General features: G+C 67.9%; 4 protein-coding genes across 6 annotated transcripts; 3 read left to right on the plus strand and 1 right to left on the minus strand.

The window, feature by feature from the left end:
- The first annotated feature begins 2299 nt into the window (after positions 1-2299).
- On the plus strand, positions 2300-4147 carry TSR2 (TSR2 ribosome maturation factor). 2 transcript variants are annotated; one of them, XM_027742574.2, is made up of 5 exons: positions 2300-2405; positions 2676-2766; positions 2868-2959; positions 3348-3584; positions 3960-4147. In XM_027742574.2, exons 1-5 carry the CDS (start codon positions 2325-2327, stop codon positions 4029-4031), a joined length of 573 nt encoding a protein of 190 aa, XP_027598375.1. In that variant the 5' UTR covers positions 2300-2324; the 3' UTR covers positions 4032-4147. The 2 variants fall into 2 exon arrangements, with proteins under 2 accessions (XP_027598375.1, XP_039247147.1); XM_039391213.1 differs by lacking the exon at positions 3348-3584.
- A 361-nt stretch (positions 4148-4508) lies between these two features.
- ZWINT (ZW10 interacting kinetochore protein) lies at positions 4509-9522 on the plus strand. The gene is made up of 9 exons (XM_039391212.1): positions 4509-5011; positions 5428-5533; positions 6051-6217; positions 6669-6719; positions 7300-7382; positions 7728-7911; positions 8244-8353; positions 8648-8804; positions 9182-9522. The coding sequence occupies exons 1-9, from the start codon at positions 4898-4900 to the stop codon at positions 9278-9280; spliced, it is 1071 nt and encodes a 356-aa protein (XP_039247146.1). The 5' UTR covers positions 4509-4897; the 3' UTR covers positions 9281-9522.
- A 74-nt stretch (positions 9523-9596) lies between these two features.
- Positions 9597-16625, minus strand: LOC113999246 (metabotropic glutamate receptor 6-like). Its single transcript, XM_027742540.2, has 10 exons — positions 16134-16625; positions 14942-15158; positions 14138-14273; positions 13587-13741; positions 12971-13129; positions 12540-12737; positions 11964-12100; positions 10946-11489; positions 10221-10612; positions 9597-9827 (listed from the first exon to the last, which is right to left on the minus strand). Exons 1-10 carry the CDS (start codon positions 16623-16625, stop codon positions 9681-9683), a joined length of 2577 nt encoding a protein of 858 aa, XP_027598341.1. The 3' UTR covers positions 9597-9680.
- Positions 14986-20001, plus strand: LOC113999249 (activator of basal transcription 1-like). Of its 2 annotated transcripts, none has more exons than XM_027742550.2 (4): positions 14986-15065; positions 18446-18805; positions 18977-19155; positions 19601-20001. In XM_027742550.2, exons 2-4 carry the CDS (start codon positions 18451-18453, stop codon positions 19898-19900), a joined length of 834 nt encoding a protein of 277 aa, XP_027598351.1. In that variant the 5' UTR covers positions 14986-15065; positions 18446-18450; the 3' UTR covers positions 19901-20001. The 2 variants fall into 2 exon arrangements, with proteins under 2 accessions (XP_027598351.1, XP_027598350.1); XM_027742549.2 differs by lacking the exon at positions 14986-15065 and adding an exon at positions 18167-18272.
- Positions 20002-21058: the final 1057 nt, after the last annotated feature.

The raw sequence follows: 21058 nt of genomic DNA on the forward strand, positions 1-21058 counted from the left end.
CGCCCCCCCCCGCGGGGGGCTCCCCCCCCCGCTCCCCGCCCCCCCCCTCCTCCTCCAGCACCTCCACGCTGCGCCGGAAGAACCGTTTGGGGGGGGACTGGGGGGGGGATTTGGGGGGGGATTTGGGGTCCCCCGGGTCGGCGGCCATGGCTGGGACCACCCCCCCACCCCTTCAATGGGGGGGGCGTCCTCCCCCCCGGAGCAGAGGGGGCTCAGGTGCTCCTATGGGGTGGGGGTGGGGTCCGGGGAGGGGGATTTGGGGGGTCTCAGGTGTCCGGGGAGGGGGATTTGGGGGGTCTCAGGTGTCCGGAGGGGTCCGGGGAGGGGGATTTGGGGGGTCTTAGGTGTCCGGGGGGGTGTCGGGGGGGGGTGTCACGTGCCCACGGGGGGGGCGTTGGGGGGGTTTCAGGTGTCCGGGGGGAGTTCGGGTGTCCGAGGGATTTGGGGGGTTCAGGTGCCGCGGGGGGGGTGGGCCCAGGTGAGGGGATTTGGGGGGGTCTCAGGTGTCCGGGGGGAGGGGCTCGGGTGTCCGCGGTGGGGTTTGGGGGGGTCCAGGTATCCGGAGGGAGGTTTTGGGGGGATTCAGGTGCCGCGGGGGGCTGGGGGGGTCCAGGTGAGGGGTCCGGGGGGGTCACCTCGCTTTCGGGGGTCTCACTCCCACCCCCGGTGTCACCGGCGGTGGCCGCGTCAGCCCCCCCGGCCCCCGCGGGGGGACCTGGAGGGGAGAGACAAAGAGGGTTCGGTTTGGGGGGAAAGGGGGTAATTCGGGGGGGGAGGGGCTGACTGATGAAGGCAGGGGGTTAATTGGGGGGTTCCCGAGGTCTGGGGGGGCTGAGAGCATCCCCCGCCCCCCCCTCCCCCCGCACACACCGGCGGCGCTTCCTCCGGAGGAGGGACTTCCGGGGGCAGCCCCCCCCCGTGAGTACCCCCCTATGGATCCCATGGACGATATAGGTACCCCCAGCCCCCCCCCATGGATCTTATGGGTACCCCCAGCCCCCTCATGGATGGTGTAGCTGACCCCCCCAGGATCCTATAGGTGCCCCCAGCTCCCCCCCCGGATCCTATAGGTACCCTCAGCCCCCCCCATGGATTTACAGGTGCCCCTCTCACCTCCTACGGGTGATAGAGGTGCCCCCCCCGATGATACAGGTACCCCTCTGCCCCCCTGGATATGTCATGTTATAGGTACCCGCTCATGGATGCTGTAGGCGCCCCAGCCCTCCCCATCCCACCCTAACCCGTCCCCAGACCCACCCTGTACACCCCCTCCAGCCCCTCTGGATCCTATAGGCATGGAATGTGCCCCCCCCCAGCCCCTGTGAACCCCTATAGCCTTCCTGCACCCCCTATAGCCCCCCTATAGCCCCCCGTGCCTTCCTATAACCCCTGCACCCCCTATAGCCCCCCTAGAGCACCCCGTGCCTCCGAATAACCCCTGCACCCCCTATAGTAGCCCCCCTATAAGCCCCTCCCCCCATGCCTTCCTATAACCCATGCACACACTATAGCCCCCCTAGGCCCCAGCCCCCCCGTGCCTTCCTATAACCCCTGCACCCCCTATAGCCCGCCCCCCTATAGCCCCCCGTGCCGTCCCTAATAAACCCTGCAGCACCCCCCTATAGCCCCCCTAGAGCTCCCCATGCCTTCCTATAACCCCCCTGCACCCCCTATAGCCCCCCTATAGCCCCCCGTGCCTTCCTATACCCCCTGCACCCCCTATAGCCCCCCTATAGCCCCCCATGCCTTCCTATAACCCCTGCACCCCCTATAGTCTCTGTGTCACCCATAGCCCCCCACGGCCCCTGCGTGCCCCTCTGCCCCCCAGCCCTTAGACACCACCAGGGTCCCTACACCCCCCTACAGCTTCTACAGAGCCCTCTGTGCCCCCCAGCCCCCTGTGCCCCCCAGCCCCCCCACCTCCCACAGCGCCCCGTGCGCCCCCATGGCCCCCGAGCCCCCCACACCCGTTGCCCCCCCCATAGCGCCCCGACCTTCTCTATCCCCCCACGGCCCCCCCGTGCCCCCTCCGCACCTGCTGCAGCCCCTCCGAGCCCCCAGATCCCCCCGGCCCCCTTTCCCCCCATCACCCCCCCAATCCCCAGGGCCCCCCCGCCCCCTCACCGCGTCACGTGACCGCGGTCGCGCGGGGGCTGCCGGGAGTTGTAGTCCCGATCGGACGCTGGCGTTGGCCACGCCTCCCCTTGGCACACGCCCCTCATCATGGCCGTGCCCCCTCCGCCATCGGCGGCTCGGGCGTCGCCCGACGGCCCCGCTCCGATCGGTGACTCGGCGCTCGGCCGCGCGCCCTGCGCAGCGCCGTCATGGCGGCCTCCGCGGCGGAGGCCCGGGCGCTGTTCGCGGAGGGCGTGGGGGCCGTGCTGGGGGGGTGGGCGGCGCTGCAGGTGAGGGAGGGCTTCGGGAACACGGGGGTCACCTGGGGAGAGAGGGGGGGACACTGGAGGTGACACGAGCGGGACACGAGTGGCACTGGGAGGAGACACGGGGGGGACCCACAGGGTGACACTGGGGGGCTGTGACAGGCTGGGGGGATAGGACATGGAGGGGGACACACGGGGGAGGCCATTTGGGGGGATCTGGGTGGGAGGGGCAGCGCTGGGGTCCCCCGTGTCCCTCCTGGGCTGTCCCCATGAGTGTCCCCGTGTCCCCCCCAGTTGGCCGTGGCCCAGGGCTTTGGGGGGCCGCAGGGCCCCGAAAAGGCCGCCTGGCTCCGCTCGGCCCTGCTCGATTTCTTCACCCAGAACGGTGGGTGCCGCCCCTCCCCCACCCCGGGGGGGGCAGGGAGGGGGAGGAGGGACCCGGGGGGGGGAAGGGACAGGGGTGACCCCCCCCTGTGCCCCCCCCAGCTGACCTGGAGCAGGAGGAGGTGGAGGATTTCCTGGCTGAGGTGATGGACAACGAGTTCGACACCGTGGTGGAGGACGGCAGCCTGGAGCAGGTGGGACCAGTACGGACCAATGTGGGCCAGTATGGGCCAGGGGCCTCCCAGCAGCTGCCCAGCACCGCCCCAGGCACTCCCAGTCCATCCCAGTTCATCCCCAGGTGCTCCCAGTACAGCCCAGTTCATCCCCAGGTGCTCCCAGTACAGCCCAGTTCATCCCCAGGCGCTCCCAGTACAGCCCAGTTCATTCCCAGGCTCCTACCCCATCCCTCAGTGCTCCCAGTGCTTCCTAGTCCTTTCCCAGTATAAACCAGTACTCTCCCAGTGCTCTTTTTTTCTCCCTCCTGGCACCCCCTGGTCCTTTCCACTATGTCCCGAGTAACTCCCCCAGTCCATCGCAGTCCGTCCCAGTCCGTCCCAGTCCATCCCAGTTTCCCCGTTCCAGGTGAGCCGGGAGCTGCTGACGTTGTTCTCCCGGGCGCGGGGGGGGGACACGGTGGGGGTGGGGGCGGCCCTGGGGGCTCTGGCCCGAAGGGGCCCTGCCCTGGCCACCGCCCTGGCCACGGCCCGGCCCGGGGGGGACCCCCAGAGCCCCCCCGGGACCCCCCCGAGCTCCCCCGGGACACCCCAGAGCCCCCCTGGGACACCCCCTGGCCACGAGCAGGAGGAAGAGGAGGAAGAGGTAAGGGGAGTGTGACCTCAGGGGGGTGATGACATCATTGATGGGGCCCCTGATGATGTCATAGGTGGGGGGGATGCCCAGGATTGGGGGAGGGGGGCTGGGACCCCCTGGTTTGGGGAGGGCAGTTGTGACATCATCAGATTGGGGAGGGGTTACTGGTGATGTTATCAAAGTGGGCAAGGATTGGGATTGACTGGGATATACTGGGAGGGAGCTGGGGGGAGGCAGGGGACTGGGAGGAGACTGGGATATACTGGGAGGGGCTGGTTAAAGCAGGGGACTGGTTTAACCCCGGGGGGGCAGTGATGACGTCACAGGTGGGGGTGTCCCACTGATTATGTAATCGGGACCCCACTGATGACGTCATTGCCCCAGGCGATGGAGTGCGGGACACCCCCGCCCCCCCCCGACGGCTGGACCCTCGTGCAGCGACGGCGGCGGCGATGAGTGGGGGGAGGGGTGTCGTGTGTGTACCCCCCCCAGATTGGGGGACACCCCTCCCCCACCCTGCTCCCCAAATTGGGGGGGAATAAAGGCCCCTCCCCCAAAGGGGGATGTGGGAAGAGGAGTCGTGTGGTTATTGGGGGGAGGGACCCCATAGAGACCCCCTGGGACCCTATAAAGACCATTGGACCGCATAGAGATCCCTCCCGCTGCCTCCCAGTACAACCCAGTGCCCCCAGCCTGCCACTCCCAAGATGGCGGCGACTGTCTCGTCTCCACGGCAACGGAGGGGGCGGGACGTCCTCGCCGCGTACGGCGATTGGTTGTCAGTTTGTGTGGGGCGGGGCCGCGATGCGACTTGCCCAGGCGGTCATTGGTCGTTGAGGGAGGTGGTGGGCGGTGATTGGTCAGAGGGGCAGGCCGCGGGCGCTGATTGGCCGCCTTTGCCGGGTGGGCGGACGAGGCGGGAGCGCGGGAAGGCGCGGCGGCGATGGCGGCGCGACTGGAGCGCGCGGGGGGGTGAGCGCGAGACCCCCCCCATGGCGGGAACCCCTGAGGGAACCCCGCCGCCATCCTGGAACGGGGGGCAGCTGGGGGGTCTGAAGGGGTTACCGGGGCCTCCCGGGGATCCCTGAGGCGTCTGCGGGGCCCATTGGGGTCCCTAGGGGGTCCCCCCCCGTCCCCACGAGGGTCCCTGAGGGGTCATTGGGTCCTCACGGGACCTGAAGGGGTCCCAGCGGGGTCCCTGGGATGTCCCCCTCGATCCCCATTGGGGTCCCTGAGGAGTTATCGGGTCCCACTGGGGTCCCTGGGATGCCCCCCCTGATCCTCACAGGGGTCTTTAAGGGGTCCCTTGGTGTGTCCCCCCCATGCCCACGGGTGTCCCCTCGGGTGTCCCCAGGGTGCTGACGGCCCTCGAGGCCGCCCTGGCCTTGGAGGAGGAGGGGGATGTCCCGGCCCCGGTCCTGGTGGAACATCAAGTGGTGAGACCCCCCCGCCCCTCCATAACCCCCCCTCAGCACTCACATTCCCCCCTCGGCTGTTTTTGGCCTCCCTATTTGCCCCCCAAACCTCCCCTTGATGCCCCCCCCAAATTCTCATATACCCTTGATGCTCCCCCCAAATTCTCACAGCCCACCCCCCCCTCATTTAGGCCCGAATCTCCCTGTGACCCCCAAATTTATCTCCCAAATCCCTCCCTGGCCTCCTCCACATTTATACCTCAAACCTTCCCTGACCGCCCCCATTTTCTGCCCTTCTCTCTGGCCCCCATATTTTCCTCAAACCCTCCCAATTATCCCTCCAAATCTCTCTTTCACCCCCATCCTTGACCCCCCAAACTTCCCCCTGACCCACAAAAGTGCCCCCTGTGACCCCCTGACCCTCCAAACCTCCCCAGGACACCCGTCGGAAGCAGAAGCTGCTCCTGTCCCAGCTCCGGGTGCTGCGGCTGCTCCTGGGGGTCATCGAGAACCCGGGGCTGCCCCCGGCCCCCGCCGGCCTCCGTGAGCCCCCCAAAACCCCTGACCCCCCCAAACTGAACCCAGGGTCTCTGTGAGCCCCCTGACCCACCCCTGAACCCCCAAACCGAGCCCAGGGCTTCTGTGAGCCCCGCAAACCTCCCTGGCCCCCCAAACTGAGCCCATGGCGTGTGTGAGCCCCCCAAGCCCCCCTGACCCCCCAAATCCCCCAACCATTCCCAAAGCTCTGGGGCCCCCCCAGCCCCAGAGACCCCTGAGTCTCCCCTGGGTCCTCCTGATCTCTTCTGGGGGGGCTGAGAGAGCCAAAATGAGGGAGTCTGGGACGGGGTTTGGGGTTTCCTGGACACCCAGGTCCCATTTGGGGGTTCCCAGGTTCCCTTTGGGGGTGTTTGGGATCCCCATTTGGGGCTATTTGGGGTACTCTGCATTTCAGGGGGTGGTTTTTGGGGTCCCCCTCTTTTGGGGGGGCTTGGGGGTCCTCAGGTTCCCTTTGGGGGTGTTTGGGGTCCCCATTCCAGGGGTCTGACAGGTGCCCCCCCAGGTGAGGCTGCAGCCCAGGCCCGGGGCCAGTGGCAGGAGCTGAAGTTGGGGTACAGGGGGGCCCTGGGGGCCCTGGAGGGGGCTGTGCCCCCCACCCTCACCCAGCTGGGGAAGGGGCAGCGGCTGCTGCAGCGGCTCAGGGCAGTCCTGGGGGCCCGGACCCAGCAGGTACGGGGGGTCTGGGGGGGTCCCATGGGTGTGGGGGGTCCTGGGGGTCCAGGCCAGGCAGGGACAGGGAGGGCTTGGGGGTCTGGGGGGGGTCCTATGGGTGGGGGGGTGATGGAAGTGGGAATATGGGGGCTGTGGGGTGGCTAAAGGGGGGCTGGGGGGCCAGTGTGGGTCCGGGGGGAGTCCCTTGGCTGTGTGTGGATTAGAGGGGGTATTGGGGTGAGGGGGTCCTATGGGTCCTGAGGGGGTCCCATGGGTGCTGGGGGAGGTCCCATGGCTGCTGAGGGAGTCCCATGGGTCCTGAGGGGTCCTGTGGGTGCTGGGAGGATCCTATGGGTGCTGAGGGGGTTCCATAGGTGTGAGGGGGTCCCATGGGTGCTGGGGGAGGTCCCATGGGTCCTGAGGGGTCCCGTGGGTGCTGGGAGGATCCCATGGGTGCTGTTCCCCCCAGCAAGAGGAGCTGCAGGTGAAGATTCGTGAGGCCACCGAGAGACGGGACGAGGTGAGATGGGGGGGTCACCCCCCTCAGGGTCCCTCTGCCCCTGGGGGGTTCCTCCCTCCCGGCTTGGGGTGACCCTGCCGTCCTATTGGGGTTCCCCCCACATTTCATTTTTCAGTTCCACCCCCATTTTGGGGTCCAGCCCTAATTTTGTGTCTCTGTCCCCCAAAAGTTTGGGGTTTCTGTCTCCACTCTGCTTTTGTGGTTTCAGTGTCCCCCCCCCAATTTGGGGTCCCCTCCATTCTGGGGTTTCAATCACCCCATTTTATGGTTCCTCCCCACTTTGGGGCTCTCGCCCCCCCCAAGTCTTGGGTCTCAGCCCTCTTCAACATGGGATTCCCCCGGGTTTGGGAGGGGGGGATCCCAAATTATCCCCAGTTTGGGGTCTCTACCCCCAGTTTGGGGTCTCTCTCCCTCAATTTGGGGTCTCTCCCCCCTGTTTTGGGGTCTCCCCCGCCTCATTTTGGGGTCTCTCCCCCAGTTTGGGGTCTCTCCCCCTCAATTTGGGGTCTCCCCCCCAGTTCGGGGTCTACCCCCCCATTTTGGGGTCTCTCCCCCCCATTTTGGGGTCTCCCCCCCGCAGTTGCTCCGGCGGGTTCAGGAGCGACGGCGGGGGCGGCTCGGCCGGCAGGGGGCGCTGAGGAGCCACAGGGGGGCGGCCACCAGGTGAGGGGGCGGGGCCACGGAGAGGTGGGCGGGGCCTGATGGAGGGGCGGGGCTTGGGTTGTTGGGAGGGGCGGGGGGGACGCGGGATTTTGGGGGTATCTTGGGGGGTCCTGAGAGAGACCAGCAGGGGTGGGGGGCAGGTCCCCGGGTTGGGGGGTCCTGGAAGAGACCCGGGAGGTTTGGAGGTGTCTGGAGGGGTTCAGTGGGGACCCAGGTATGTCCAGGTATGTGGGGGGGGGTTCTGGGAACTGGGGGGACCCAGGAATTTGGGGGGGAGACACACCCCCACAAAGGTACCCCCACACCGGGGGGGTCCTGTGCCCCCCCACTGACCGGTGGTCGCAGGGCGGGGGCCTCGTGCCACCTGTACCAGGCCCTGTCGGGGGTCCGGGTGCTGCCCCCCCCCTCAGGGACCCCCGAGCTGGAGCTGGAGCTGGAGCTGGAACTGGGACCCCCCCCGGGACCCTCCCCCGGCTCGCTGCCCCCCCTGCGCCTGAGCCACAGCCCCCGGGGGGGGGTCCGAGTGCTGGTGAGGGGCTGGGGGGATTTGGGGAGGCTGGGGGAGATTTGGGGTCTTGGGGGGGGCATTTGGAGGGTGGTTGGGGGCTGAGGGGGCACTTGGGGGGTGGGGGGAACCCGAGGGGCTGGGGGGGGTTGGGGATCATCTGGAGAGCTGGGGAGGGGGAATTTGGGGTCTCGGGGTGGGAAGGGGCTCCTGGGGGGCACTTTTGGGGGGTGGACGGGTTGGGAGGGCACTTGAGGGTCAGGAACTGAGTTGGGGGTCTGGAGGGGCAGGTGGGGGGCACTGGGAGGGCCTGGGGGGGCAGTTTTGGGGTCTCACCATTCCCCCTTCCCCCCCAGGGTCCCCCCCTGCCGCTGCCACCCCCCCTGGGCCCGGGGCTGCTGGAGCTGCAGCGGCGCTGCTGGGACGGGTGGGGGCTGTGGGAGGAGGTGACACACCTGAGGGACAGGTGAGGGGACACCTGGGGACAGGGGAGGGGACACCTGGGGACAGGGGAGGGGACAGGTGAGGGGACACCTGGGGACAGGGGAGGGGACACTTGAGGGACAGGGGAGGGGACACCTGGGGGACGGGGAGGGGGGGGACACCTAAAGGACAGGTGCGGGGGGGTCTTGGGGGTGCTCCGGATTCTGGGGGGCCCCAGAGTTTGAGAGGGATCCCTGGTGTCCAGGGGGTGTTCCCTGGATTCTGGGGGGGGTTCCCGGTGTTCAGGGGGGTCCCCAAGCCCTGTTTCCCCCCCCAGGTTTGCCCTGGACTGGCAGCCCGAGTTGGGGCTCCTGCGGGTCCTGGGGGGTCCCCGGGGGGCCGAGACCCTCTGGACGCTGGAGTTGGACCCAGGGTACCCCCAGAGTGGGGGGGTGCGGCTGCTGCCCCCCCCCGAGGGGGCCCCCCCCATCCCCGTGAGTGCTTTGGAGGGGTCCTGGGGGGATTTAGGGGTCCCTGGGTGGGGGTTGGGGGGTCTATGGGGCAGGTTGTGGGGTCTGGGGGCAATTTGAGGTTCCAGGGGGGCACCTGGGGTCCCTTACAGCCAGTTTGGGAGAGGGGGGGTCCCAGGGATGCTGGGGGAACCCTGGGGGTGTTTTTGGGGTCTCTGGAGGGCACTGAGGGGGATCCTGGGAGTGGTTTTATGGGTCTCAGTGGGTTTTGGGGGGTCCTGGAGTCACGGGGAGGGTCCCAGGGTTGGTCTTAGGCGTTTGGGGGGGCTCTTGGGGTGGTTCTCAGGGGCACACGGGATCCTGGGGCATGAACCCCCTGACCCCCCCTTTTCCCCCCACAGTCACCCCCAGACCCCCCCACCCTGACCCGGTGGCTGGAGCTGCTGGTGGGGCCCCCGAAGCCCCGCCCTGAGGGATCCCAGAAGTCCATGCCCTACTGAAAATGGGGACCCTCCCCCCAATAAACCCCCTGCAACTCCCTCCACCCCAAAGAAACCCACTGTGCCCTCCCAGTAAACCCACTGTACCCCAATAAATCCACAGTACCCCCTAATAAAACCCCCCAATAAACCCACTCTACCCCCTAATAAACCCACTGTGCCCCCTAATAAACCCCCCCAATAAACCCACTGTGCCCCCTAATAAACCCCCCCAATAAACCCACTGTATCCTTGTAATAAACCCCCTGCCCCCCCGTAAACCCCCTGCCCCCCGCTGCCGGCTCTGTGTCACCCCCAAACAAAGGGGGTTCCTGGGGGGGTTGCAGGAGCAGCTTTATTGGGGTGGGGGTGGGGTGAGGGGGGTCTGGGGGTGCTGGGAGCCCCCCCAGGTGCGGGGTCCCTACGGGGGGGGGTCCCCGCGGCGCTTGGGCTGGTTGCGCTCGGGGTGCAGGAGGATCACGTAGACCTTGGGGGCATAAAGGAGCCCCAGGGGCACCGAGGCCGAGAGGCTCATGGACACCGTCAGCGTGGCCATCTGCACGTGGACCTGCACCCCGGAAACGGGACCCCAAAACTTGCTGAGCGGTGAGACCCCCAACCCAAACCCCATCACCCCCCGAGCCCCCCAAACCCAACCACCCCCCACCCCAGGGCTCATGGGCACCGTCAGCACATGGACCTGCACCCCAAAACCAGGGGAACCTCAAATCCTACTGAACCACGTGTGTGCCCCCAGGGACCCCAAAAACACCCAGGGACCCCCCAGATACCCCTTGGGGACCCCCGAACGCCCTCCTCACCCTCTCAGCCAACTGAGCAGCCCCGAAGAAGATGGGTCCGAAAGCGAGCACAGAGGATGTGTGTGCCCCCAGGGACCCCAAATACCCCCCCAGGGACCCCAAACACACCCCCAGGGACCCCAGATGCCCTCTCAGCTCACCCTGTCAGCGGACTGGGCGGCCCCGAAGAAGATGGGCCCGAAGGCGAGCCACACCACGCAGGTGGTGTACATGGCGAAGCCGATGGGCTTGGCCTCGTTGAAGGTCTCGGGGACGCCGCGGGCCTTGACGGCGTACACGGTGCAGGTGAGCATGAGCAGCAGCGCGTAGGCCAGGCAGGCCAGCGTGGCCCCCTCGGCCATGTCGCAGCGCAGGACCCCCCGCGCCGCCTCGGGGTCGGGGGTCCGGCCCATCTCGTAGTCGATGAGGGCGTGGGGCGGCCGCACCAGCAGCCACGTGGCCGCGGCCACCAGCTGGAGGCCACTGAGGGTGAAGGTGATCACCAGCTGGGACGTGGGGCTGATGAACCGCGGCGGCGTCACCGAGCGCTTACCTGGGGGGCACGCGGGGTCAGGGGGCACCTGGGACACCTGGGCACCCCCGGGACACGCCTGGTACGAGGTGTGGTGGGTCAGTATAGGTGGGACCCCACCCCACATCCCTCGGCCTCGTCTCCAAGGTCCCTTCCCAGCCCCCCGCGTGTCCCCAGGTGTCACCTGGGCACCCCCGGAACTCTTGGGCCCCCCCAACTCCCCTCTCGGTGACACCGTAGCCGTGGCTGGTCTGGGTGAGGGGCGCAGGGGTGGGGACAGCCTGTCCCACACCCCTCAGCTCCTGCCCCTCACCCGGCCCCCCCCCAAGCCCCTGTGCCCCCCCGTCCCCTCACCCTGCTCGAAGATGCGGTAGATGCGGTTGGTCTTGGTGAGCAGGGCGGCGTAGGTGAGGCTCATGCCGAGCCCCAGGAAGAGGCGGCGCAGGGCACAGACGCCCACGCCGGGCTCGGCCACCATGAGGAAGGTGATGGCGTAGACCAGGGCGATGCCGGCCAGCAGGACGTAGCTGAGCTCGCGGCCCGACGCCTTCACGATGGGCGTGTCGTGGTGGCGCACGAAGGTGGCCAGCACGAAGGCCGTGGCCATGAGCCCCAGCGTGGCCAGGGCCACCGGCACCGCGGCGCAGGGGTCGCCCCAGCGCAGGCGCAGCACCGGCGTGGGCCGGCAGGCCGTGCGGTCGGGGGTGGGCCGCAGGTGGGAGGCGCAGGGCAGGCAGGTCAGGGGGTCGGCGCGGTACTGGTACCCCCCGCAGAGCTCGCAGTGCCAGCAGCACGGAACCCCCTTCACCGGCTTCTTGCGCTCGCCGGGGCCGCAGGGCAGGCTGCACACCGAGGGCGGGGGGGACGTCGAGTTGGACCCCCACGCCATGGCCTCCTCCTGGGGGGGACACAGCGTGAGACCCCATAGACCCCCCCAAACCCACCACGGACCCCCCACACGGCAGGCTGCACACCGGGGAGGGGGGAGACATCGAGTGGGACCCCCCACCACGGCCTCCTCCTGGGGGAGAACAGGGTGAAAGACCCCCCATGGACACCCAAACATCCCGTAGACATCCCCATGGACCATCCCCCAAACTCCCCCAGGGACCCCCCCAACCCCCCATGGACACCCCACCTGCCCAGGGGGAACAGGGGAACCCCCCAACCAGAGCCCCCAGTTGGCCACTGGGATCCCACCAGTTGACTGTGGGGGGGCACCCCTGGGGGAGTTGGGGGGATTCAGGGGGGTTTTAGGGGTTACGGGGATTTGGGGGCTCAGGGGTGGGTTGGGGGGGACTCAGGGGGAAACTGGGGACTCAGAGGGACCTGGGGGGGTTCAGGGGTCCCACCCTGGGGGTCCCAGCCCCACCTGCAGGCGCAGCCCCTGCACCCACTGCCCCACGGCCCTGTAGGCGCCGGTGCCGTTGCCCCCCTGGAACTGGAAGATGTCGTAACGTCCCGGGGCGTCTCCGTTCTCATTGAAGGACACCGGGGTGCCCGCGCTGCCTGCACACCAGTACGGACCAGTACAGATCAGTATGGACCAGTACAGACCTGTATAAAGCACTAACCCCCAGTGCCACCCCAGCACCAACATACCCCCCCCTACAGGGCAAACCAGTGTTCCCAGTATGGCCTCCAGTGCCTCCCAGTTCATCACATTAAGGCCCCCAACCCCTCCCAGTGCTCCACAGTCCCCACCCAGCACTTCCCAGTACATCCCAATAAGGGCCAGTAGGGTTTCCAGAGCCCCTCAGTATGTCCCAGTGTGGCCTTCAGTGCCCCCCAGTCTCCTCCAATGTCCTCCAGTTTGTCCCAGTGTGGCACCCAGTGTGCCCTAGTTCCTTCCCAGTGCCCCCCAGTACATCCCAGTGCTTCCCAGTATGGCCTCCAGTGCCCCCAGCCGCTCCCAGTGCCCCCCAGCCCCTCCCAGTGCCCCCAGTACCGTTGAAGGCCACCCTGCGGATGTGGGCGAGCAGCTGGCGGCCGTCGGGGGGGTCCATGCTGGGGCAGAGCCCCCCCCCCGGGCAGGCCTCGCCCAGCAGCGAGTGCAGCCCGTGGGCCATGGCCAGGACGGCGTCGATGACGAACTGCACCTTCCCCTCCTGCTCGTAGGGCGAGTCCCGCCCGATCCGCTCCCGGCCTGGGGGCACGGGGGGTCAGGGACCCACAGGGGAAGGGGGTGGGGGGGTGTTCAGGGACCCCCGGGGCTGCCTCGGCTGGGGGGCACGGGGGTGGGACCGCGGGGAGGGGAGGGAGGCTCTGCCCCACACGGGAGGGGTTCAGGGACCCCCGGGGGTCCCGTAAGTTGGGGGGGACCGAGGGGTGACCCCGGGGGGTCTCTGCAGAGTAGGGAGGGGGGTCGGGGGGTGGTACCTGTGCACTTGCGCACGGGGGTCCCGGCCCCGCCCGCGGGGTCCCCGTCGCCCCCCCCGTGGGGGAGGCGACAGTTGAAATCGTCCTCCCAGAACTCGTGGAACCAGAGGTTGCGCCGGTTGTTCTCCAGGGACCGGGACGTGAAGTACTCGTCGAACCCTGGGGGGCACAGAGGGGGGCACGGGGGGCCCAAGGAGTCAGGGGGGTACCCGGGGCACAGGGGGGGCCTAAAGGGTCGCGGGGGGTCCCAAGTGTCACGAGGGACCCCACAGGGTGTCCCACAGCGTTATTGCCCCCCCTCAGTGTCCCGGGGGGCTCTGCAGCCCCTCAGGGTGTCCCATAACTCTGAGGAGCAGCAATGGAGGGGCAGGAAGGTGAGAGGACCCTCCCCAAACACCTCCCCCCCACCCACATGGGGCTGGATGACCTCCCCCCACGGCCCCCTGTACCCCCCAGTGCCCCCAGACTCACCAGGCACTGAGGGTTGGGCAGGATGGTGATGGGACCCTCCCCCACAGTGTGCCCCCACAGCCCCATAGGGTGGCCCCATAGCCCCCAAAGCCCCCCTAGTGCCCCCCATAGTCCCCCCAGTGCCCCCCAAAGCCCCCAGACTGACCTGGCACCGAGGCCCGTTTGGGCAGGATGGTGATGGCCCCGTGAGCCGCCTCCTCCAGCCCCTGCACCGGGGCCATCTTGGCCCCCCAGCTGTCCGAGCCCACCCAGGAGAAGTGGCCCGACAGGTTGGCCAAGGTGGCCGCCTCCAGCACCCGCCTGCGGGGACAGCGTCACTGGGGGCACTGGGGCCGACTGGGAGGGGCTGGGAGGGGACCTGGAGGGACTGGGGGAGTCTGGGAAACACTGGGATGGACTGGGTTGGACCAGGGGGCTGCTGGGAGGGACTGGGAGGGGATCTGAATAGACTGGAAGGGACTGGAAAACACTGGGGGGCTAATGGGATGGACTGGGACAAACTGGGAGGGGCCTTGAATGGACTGGGGGGAACATGGAATCACTGAGAGGGGACCTGAAGGGACTGGGGGGCTACTGGGAGGGACTGAGGAGCATTGGGAAGGGACTGGGAGGCTGCTGTGGGGGACTGGGACAGTGCGGGGCAGGACCAGTCCGTACTGGTTCATACTGGTCCGTACTGGTCTGTACTGGGCTCACCGGATGTCGTCCTCGTTGGCGAACAGCACCACCCCCCGCGCCGTCGACGTCTCCATCAGGCGCCTGATGACCTTCGCGAACTCGCCCGGGCGCGGCTCCCGCGGGATCTTGATGGACTGGGCGATGCACAGGCCCCCTGCGCCAGTATGGACCAGTATGGACCGGTACAGACCAGTACAGACCAGTATGGACCAGTACAGACCAGTATGGACCGGTACAGACCAGTACAGACCAGTATGGACTGGTACAGAGCAGTTCAGACCAGTACAGACCAGTATGGACTGGTACAGACCAGTACAGACCAGTATGGACCGGTACAGAGCAGTACAGACCAGTATGGACTGGTACAGACCAGTACAGACCAGTATGGACCGGTACAGAGCAGTACAGACCAGTACAGACCAGTATGGACCGGTACAGAGAGTACGGACAAGTACAGACCAGTATGGACCGGTATGGACTGGTATGGGCAGGTATGGACCAGTACAGACTAGTATTGCCTCCCCAGACTCCAGTGACTCACTGGAGGTCACTGAGGGGGCAGCACCTCCCCCTCCTGCAGGACTTGCCCTCCCAGTACATCCCAGTATAACCCAGTGCCCTCCCAGTTTAGCCCAGTCACTTACCGGTCCCAGTGTCCCAGCACTGTGAACCACAGGGGAGAACGGAGCTTGCCCTCCCAGTGCTCCCAGTACATCCCAACGTCCTCCTAGTGTTCCCACTACATCCCAGCATCCGTCCCAGTACACCCCCGTGTCCTCCCAGTACATCCCAGTGTCCCCTCCCAGTGCTCCCAGTGCCCACCAGCCTCCCTGGAGCTGTGCACAAAGGCCTCCACGCCGCTCTCGCCGTAGTTGCCCTCGGATGCCAAGGTGCTGACGTAGCTCCAGCCCAGCGCCCTCACCACGGCCACCATGGCCTCGGCCTGGTACGAGTCCGGGGGCACCACCCGCGAGAAGAACTCGTAACGCCCGGGGTCCGACAGCTCCGGGGCCGTGGAGGCGTAGCTGATCTGGGGGATCTGGGGGACATTGGGGACATCGGGGACATCGGGGACACTGGGGACGCTCACAGGGGTCCAACAACTTGGGGGACACTGGGGACATCGGGGTGTGACAGCTCTGGGGCTGTGGAGGCACAGCTGATCTGGGGACCTCGGGGACATTGGGGGGCTGGGAGGCATCGGGGGGCCACGGGGAGAGGGGGGTGAGGGGAATTGGGGGGCTCAGTGTGGGGCTGTTGAGGTGGGGGGGTCTGGGGACGAGGGGGACACTGAGGCCATTGGGGACGGGGGGGCTCAGGGGACTCGGTGCTGAGGGACACACCCCCCCCCCCCCCCCGATCCCCCCCTCTCCCCGTCCCTAATCCCCCCTAATCCCCCAGGGCCATTTGCTGCCATCCCAGGGGATTGTGGGAACACCCGGAGGGGGGGGAGAGAAGGTTCTGGAATAGCCCTGGGGGGATGAGGGGGGGCAGGGAGGGGACCAGGTGTCCAGGCCCCCCCCAAAGGGAAGGGCCATGATGGCACACTGCGGGGACACTGCGGGGACACTGCGGGGATGGTGCTGTCCTGTGGCTCCCTCCCCTGTCCCCTCAGTGACCCCAAAGCCTCCCCACCCCAAATACCCCCCACGGCTCCCCAAATGACCCCAGAACCCCCCAACACCCCCCACCGCCCCCCCCGCCGCAAACAGCTACAGCACGTTGGCAACCATGATGGACACGGAGCTGGCCAAGGCGCCAATGAGCCCCACGGCCCCAATGTCCCTTTGTGTCCCAAATGCTCCCCCATGTCCCCCCAACGTCCCTGAGGTCCCCAACGATCCCCCCAAAGCCCCCTGTGCCCCCCCTCACTGCAGACAGCGCATTGGCCACCACGATGGACACGGAGCTGGCCAAGGTGCCCATGACCCCCCACGTCCCCAAAGCTCCTGACGTCCCCCATGTCCCACCAGTGCTCCCCCTGCCCCCAAAACCCCCCCGTGCCCGCCCTCACCGCGAAGAGCCGCAGGACGTTGGCCACCATGATGGAGACGGAGCTGGCCGAGGCGCCGATGACGCCCACCAGGCGCTCGGGCGGGGGCCGGTGCGGGACGGAGCCGTCGGGGCAGCGGCCGTCGCCGCCCTCGGGGGGCAGGAGGCTGCGCACGAAGCTCAGCGCCTGCTCCAGGGCGTAGGTGTCCCGGGAACAGGTGTCCAGGATGCGGGCGCCCAGCGTCAGGTTGGGCAGCACGCGGGGGTCGCCGTTGACGCGGTCCAGCGCGTACAGCATGGCCTCCAGCCGGTGGATGCCCTTCTCCTTCTTCACCGGCCCGCACGGCACCCCCGCGGGGCCGCGGGCGTGCACCGGGAACAGCCCCCCCAGCGTCAGGTCCCCCTCCAGCCGGATGGCGTGGGGCTGCGTGGGGGCCGGGGGGCAGCGCCCGGGGGGCAGCAGGGACAGCAGGGTCACCGTGGGCACCACCAGGGTGGGCAGCGGCGGAGACATGGCGGGCTGGGGGGCGGAGGGGGCGTTAGGGGGCACTGGGGGTGCAGGGGGTACCCCACGGGTGGGAGTACCCTGTGAGGGGTTGGGGGGCACAAAGGGGTGGGTGGGCAGCACCCCATGGGGGAGGAATGGCACCCTATGGGGGCTTAGGGGGCACGGGGGGGTGCAGAGGGTGCCCTGTGGGGCTGGGCTGGGGGACAGTGTCTGGGGGGCCACAGGAACAGGAGGGTCACCAGGAGGGGGCTTGGGGGGGACAGAGGGGGGTTATGGGGGACCCTGGGAGAGTACCCGGGGGTTGAGGGGTGATGGGGGGGCACCCTATGGGGTGTGGGGGGGTAATGGCACCCACTGGGGCAGGGGTCGCACCCTATTGGGGGCAGGGGTCACCCCATGGAGCAGGGGGCAGCACCCCATGGGGGGGCTGCCTATGAGGTGAGGAGGGAGGGAGTGGCACTCATTAGGTTGGGGGAGCACCCCCTGGGGGGGCTCTCTATGGGGTGTAGGGGGGGTAATGGCACCCGTGGGGTGGGGGGGACCCCCGATGGGGCAGAGTGGCCCCTAATGTGAGGGGCAGCTCCCCAAGGGGTTGGGGTCAGGTCCTCCCTCAGACAGAGATCTGGCGTCCCAGCCCCCACGGGGGGTCCCGGTGCCCCCCTCCCCACTCACCTGGGCCGTGGGTGCTCCAGGTCCCTGCGGAGCCGCCGATGAATGAGGGGTGGGGGCGGCTCCTGCCCCGGCCCCCCCGAATCCCCCCCAAAATCCCCCCTCCAGCTGCTGATGGGGAGGAGCAGCCCCCCCCTCTCTCCCGCTTTGGCTGAACTCCCACGGTCCCCTGAGCCCCCCAATTAAACCAGATGTTAATTATTGGGGGGGTGGAGGGGGATTTGGGGTGTCCCCCCAAAACCAAGGGGACCAGGGGGTCCCATTGATGGGCTGAGCCCCCGGAGGGGTTTGGGGGAGGTTGGGGGGGCTGTGGGGGCCCTTAATCCCCCCCAGCTGCTGGATTAGGGGGGGATGGCGGGGAGGATAATCCACTGCTCGGCTGCAGCCGGGACCCCCCCGGCGGGGGGACACGGGGGGGACACGGGGGACTTCGGGCAGGCTGAGGGGCCCTGAGGGGACCCAGACGGGGTTTAAGGGGACGCTGGGGAGGTGAGTGGGATATTGGGGGGCTGTGGGGCACATTTGTATGGCTGAGGGGGCCGTGGGGGCTACAGGGGGGCCTGGGGGGCACAGTGAGGGGGCTCAAGGGGGGCATTGAGGGCACTGAGTGGAACACTGGGGGGCTTTCGGGACGTTTTTGGGGGGCCTGAGGGGCACTGGGGGGTCAGTGGGTCCCGGGGAGCTCTGTGGGTGCCGAGGGGTCCCGTTGGGTCCCAGAGGGCTATTGGGGGGCCACCGGGGGGGTCCCGGTGGGTCTCGGGCCGGGCGGGGCCGTTCCCGCCAAAACACCGCCCCAGCGCTTCCCGCGCCGGCCGTGCCACGCCCCCCGACGGCAGACCACGCCCCCACCAGGACCACGCCCCCGGCAATAACCACACCGCCAAACCCCGCCCCCGAACAGGCCCCGCCCCCGCCGCGCTTTCCGGCCTTTTCGCGACTCCCCCGCTTCCTTTACGGCCGCGCTGAAGTTTTACGACCGTCGGGGTGGGGGAACGGGAGTCCCGGGGGGTCTTTGGGGGGGAGTTTGAAGAGAGTTTGGGGGTGCGGCGGACCCGGGGGGAGGGCAGGAAAGGAAGGGGCTCTGAGGGGGATTTTGGGGGCCCTGGAGGTGTTCGGGGGTTTCTCCCCCACCTTTAATCCCGTCCTGCCTGTCCCAGGGGCCATGGCCGGGGCAGAGCGGGACCGGCGAGGGGCGGCCGAGGAGGAGGAAGAGCAGGAGGAGGAAGAAGAAGAGGAGGAAGAAGAAGAGGAGGAGGAAGAGCAGGAGGAGGAGGAAGAAGAAGAAGAGGAGGAAGAAGAAGAGGAGGAGGAAGAGCAGGAGGAGGAGGAAGAAGCAAAGGAGGAGAGTCCTGAGGGCTCCCCCCCCGCGGCCGAGGCGCCCCCCGGGCCGCCCCCCAAGCCGGTGGTCCCGGGGGTCCTTTACTTGTCCTTCCTCCCCCCGGGGTTCGGGCCCCGCCAGGCGCGGGCGCTGCTGCGGCCGCACGGGGAGCTGGGGAGGGTCTTCCTGCAGCCCAAGGGTGAGTCCAGGGGAGGTCCTGGGGGGACTCGGGGTGTCCCTGGGGAGGTCAGGGGGCCCCATCGACCCCCTGGAGGTACAGAAATGGGGGCGGGGGGCTTTCAGCCCCCCTGGGTTGGGGTCTCCCTCCCCCCCGTGTGCTCTGACCCCCCCCCGTCTTCCCCACCCGCAGGAGGGTCTGTTCGGCGGCGGCGGCAGCGCCCGGGAGGGCCCTCGGGGGGGTCCTTTGCCGAGGGCTGGGTGGAGTTTCGGGACAAACGAGCGGCCAAACGAGCGGCCAAACTCCTGCACGGGACCCCCATGAGCGCCCGGCCCCGCAGCCCCTTCCGCGAGCAGCGCTGGAGCCTCAAGGTGGGCGATGGGGGGTTGGGGGGGATGGAGGGGGCGGGGGGGCACCTCAAAACCACGGGGGGGGGCGAGGGAGGGGATATGGGTCCCTCCCAGGGTGGGTGTACTGGGGGGACCCTTCCTGGACACCCAGGTGAACACGGGCGGGGGGGGGGGTTTGGGCACCCCAAAACCTTATGGGGGAGGTAGAGAGGGTTTGAATGGGGGTCCCCTGACTCCTCCTTTACCCCCCGGTCCCTGCCGAGGTTCAGGGGTATTTAGGGATGTTTGGGGGGTATTTGGGGGTGGTTTTGGGGTATTTAAGGGTGGGTTTGGAGTATTTGGGGTGTTTAACTGCGCCCCCCCCCCCCCCACGCAGTACCTGCCCAGGTTTGAGGGTGTTTTGGGGGGGCGTATTTGGGGGTGTTTTGGAGGTATTTGGGGTGATTAATTGCCTCCCCCCCCGCAGTACCTGCCCGGGTTCCGCTGGCCCCACCTGAGCGAGCGCCTGAGTTACGAGCGCCAGGTCCGGGCCCAGCGGCTCCGGGCCGAGGTGGCCCAGGCCAAGCGCGAGGGGGGGTTTTACACCCGCCGGGCCCCCCCCCGGGCCCCCTCCGAGGACTCCAAAGGCTCCACGAACCCCCCCCGGCCCTGGGGCTTCACCCAGAGACCCACCGAGGAGGAGATTTGGGGGCGCAAAGCTCGGCCCCCCCCGGCCGCGCCCCCCCGGCGGCTGCTGCAGAAGGTGTTTGGGGGAGGGGGGGGCTGAGACCCCTCGACCCCTCCCCCACATCCAGGAACACCCCTCGACGGCCCCCAAACCTCCGTTTGTTCTCCTTAAAACTTTTATTACTTTTAACAAAAATAATTCATCGCGGTCTCTTAAATTCTGCTGAGGGGGCGGGGACAAGGAGGGGGCGGGGTTATGGCTTCGGCGCGAATCCCTGAAAGCAGCGCGGGGGCGGGGCCAAGGGGTACAGACCACGCCCCTCCTTAATAGAACGGGGCGTGGTCTGCAGGGTCACAGCAGGCGGAAGACACGCGTGGGCGGGGCCTAACCCGAGGGGCGGGACTTAACTGAACCACGCCCCCACCTTAAAGGGGCCGCGCAACAGGCGGGGTCCACCTTAAACCTCTACGGGGTGGGGTCTTAAAGAGGCCGCGCCCCCAATTCCGGGGGGGCGGTTCCAGTGTAAAAAATAGAAACTCTGGGGGTGGGGGAGGGGCCCCAGTTTGGCACTGGGGGGAACTTGGGCAACAAAAGAACTTCTGGGGCCCCCTAAACCTGATGTCCCCAAACTGGGGTGGTGGGGGGGAACCCCCAAAAAACGGGTGCTGGGGGCACCCCAAAATCCCTGGGAAACCAAACGAGGGGTGGTACCGAGGGGTGGTACCGAACTGGGCCCCCCTCCCAAATGTGGAGTGGTGCCACCCAAAAATGCCACTTCTGGGGTCCCTCAGCCTTGGGGTGTCACTGGGGGAGGGGCTGGAGAGAGGTCCCCAAAATGGGGGTGTCACCCCTTTGGAGTCACCCTGACCCCCACAGGAGGGTCCTGGATCCCACAGAGGGGATGTGGGTTTAACCTTAGACCCCCCCCGAGGACCCCCAGTGCCCCTACCACACTCCCTCCAGGTCCATCCCCAAATGCACTCCCCATCCCAAAGGTGCAACACCCAAATCCTCCCCCCTGCCCCCACATCCCTCAACCTTTGCTCCCCCCACTTTCAGCTCCCTTGTTTTCTTCCCCCTCCAAATTTCACCCCTCCCCCATTCCCTTCACCCCAATTCCAATTCCTTCCTCTATCACTTCCACCTCCCCCAATTTCGGTTCCTTTCCCATTTGCCTCCCCCAACTCTGTGCCCACTTTGCCCCTCCCCCAGAGATCCACCTTCCCAATTTATTCCCCGGATTCCTCCCCCCCCCAT

This window comes from Pipra filicauda, unplaced genomic scaffold, assembly GCF_003945595.2.
Source record: "Pipra filicauda isolate LSUMZ 115617 unplaced genomic scaffold, ASM394559v2 scaffold910_size53023_pilon, whole genome shotgun sequence".
NCBI lineage: Eukaryota > Metazoa > Chordata > Aves > Passeriformes > Pipridae > Pipra > Pipra filicauda.

Excerpts from the sequence above, each read along its gene's own strand:
- ZWINT (XM_039391212.1), top strand. The coding sequence starts at position 4,898 with ATGCCCACGGGTGTCCCCTCGGGTGTCCCCAGGGTGCTGACGGCCCTC. Across the intron at positions 5,012-5,427 it reads TCCTGGTGGAACATCAAGTG|GACACCCGTCGGAAGCAGAA; the intron begins GTGAGACCCCCC and ends AAACCTCCCCAG. Across the intron at positions 5,534-6,050 it reads CCCGGCCCCCGCCGGCCTCC|GTGAGGCTGCAGCCCAGGCC; the intron begins GTGAGCCCCCCA and ends GTGCCCCCCCAG.
- TSR2 (XM_027742574.2), top strand. The coding sequence starts at position 2,325 with ATGGCGGCCTCCGCGGCGGAGGCCCGGGCGCTGTTCGCGGAGGGCGTG. Across the intron at positions 2,767-2,867 it reads CGATTTCTTCACCCAGAACG|CTGACCTGGAGCAGGAGGAG; the intron begins GTGGGTGCCGCC and ends TGCCCCCCCCAG. Across the intron at positions 2,960-3,347 it reads AGGACGGCAGCCTGGAGCAG|GTGAGCCGGGAGCTGCTGAC; the intron begins GTGGGACCAGTA and ends TCCCCGTTCCAG.
- LOC113999249 (XM_027742550.2), top strand. The coding sequence starts at position 18,451 with ATGGCCGGGGCAGAGCGGGACCGGCGAGGGGCGGCCGAGGAGGAGGAA. Across the intron at positions 18,806-18,976 it reads GGTCTTCCTGCAGCCCAAGG|GAGGGTCTGTTCGGCGGCGG; the intron begins GTGAGTCCAGGG and ends CCCCACCCGCAG. Across the intron at positions 19,156-19,600 it reads AGCAGCGCTGGAGCCTCAAG|TACCTGCCCGGGTTCCGCTG; the intron begins GTGGGCGATGGG and ends CCCCCCCCGCAG.
- LOC113999246 (XM_027742540.2), bottom strand. The coding sequence starts at position 16,625 with ATGTCTCCGCCGCTGCCCACCCTGGTGGTGCCCACGGTGACCCTGCTG. Across the intron at positions 15,159-16,133 it reads ACGTCCTGCGGCTCTTCGCG|ATCCCCCAGATCAGCTACGC; the intron begins GTGAGGGCGGGC and ends AATGTCCCCCAG. Across the intron at positions 12,101-12,539 it reads CCGCAGGGTGGCCTTCAACG|GCAGCGCGGGCACCCCGGTG; the intron begins GTACTGGGGGCA and ends ACTGGTGTGCAG.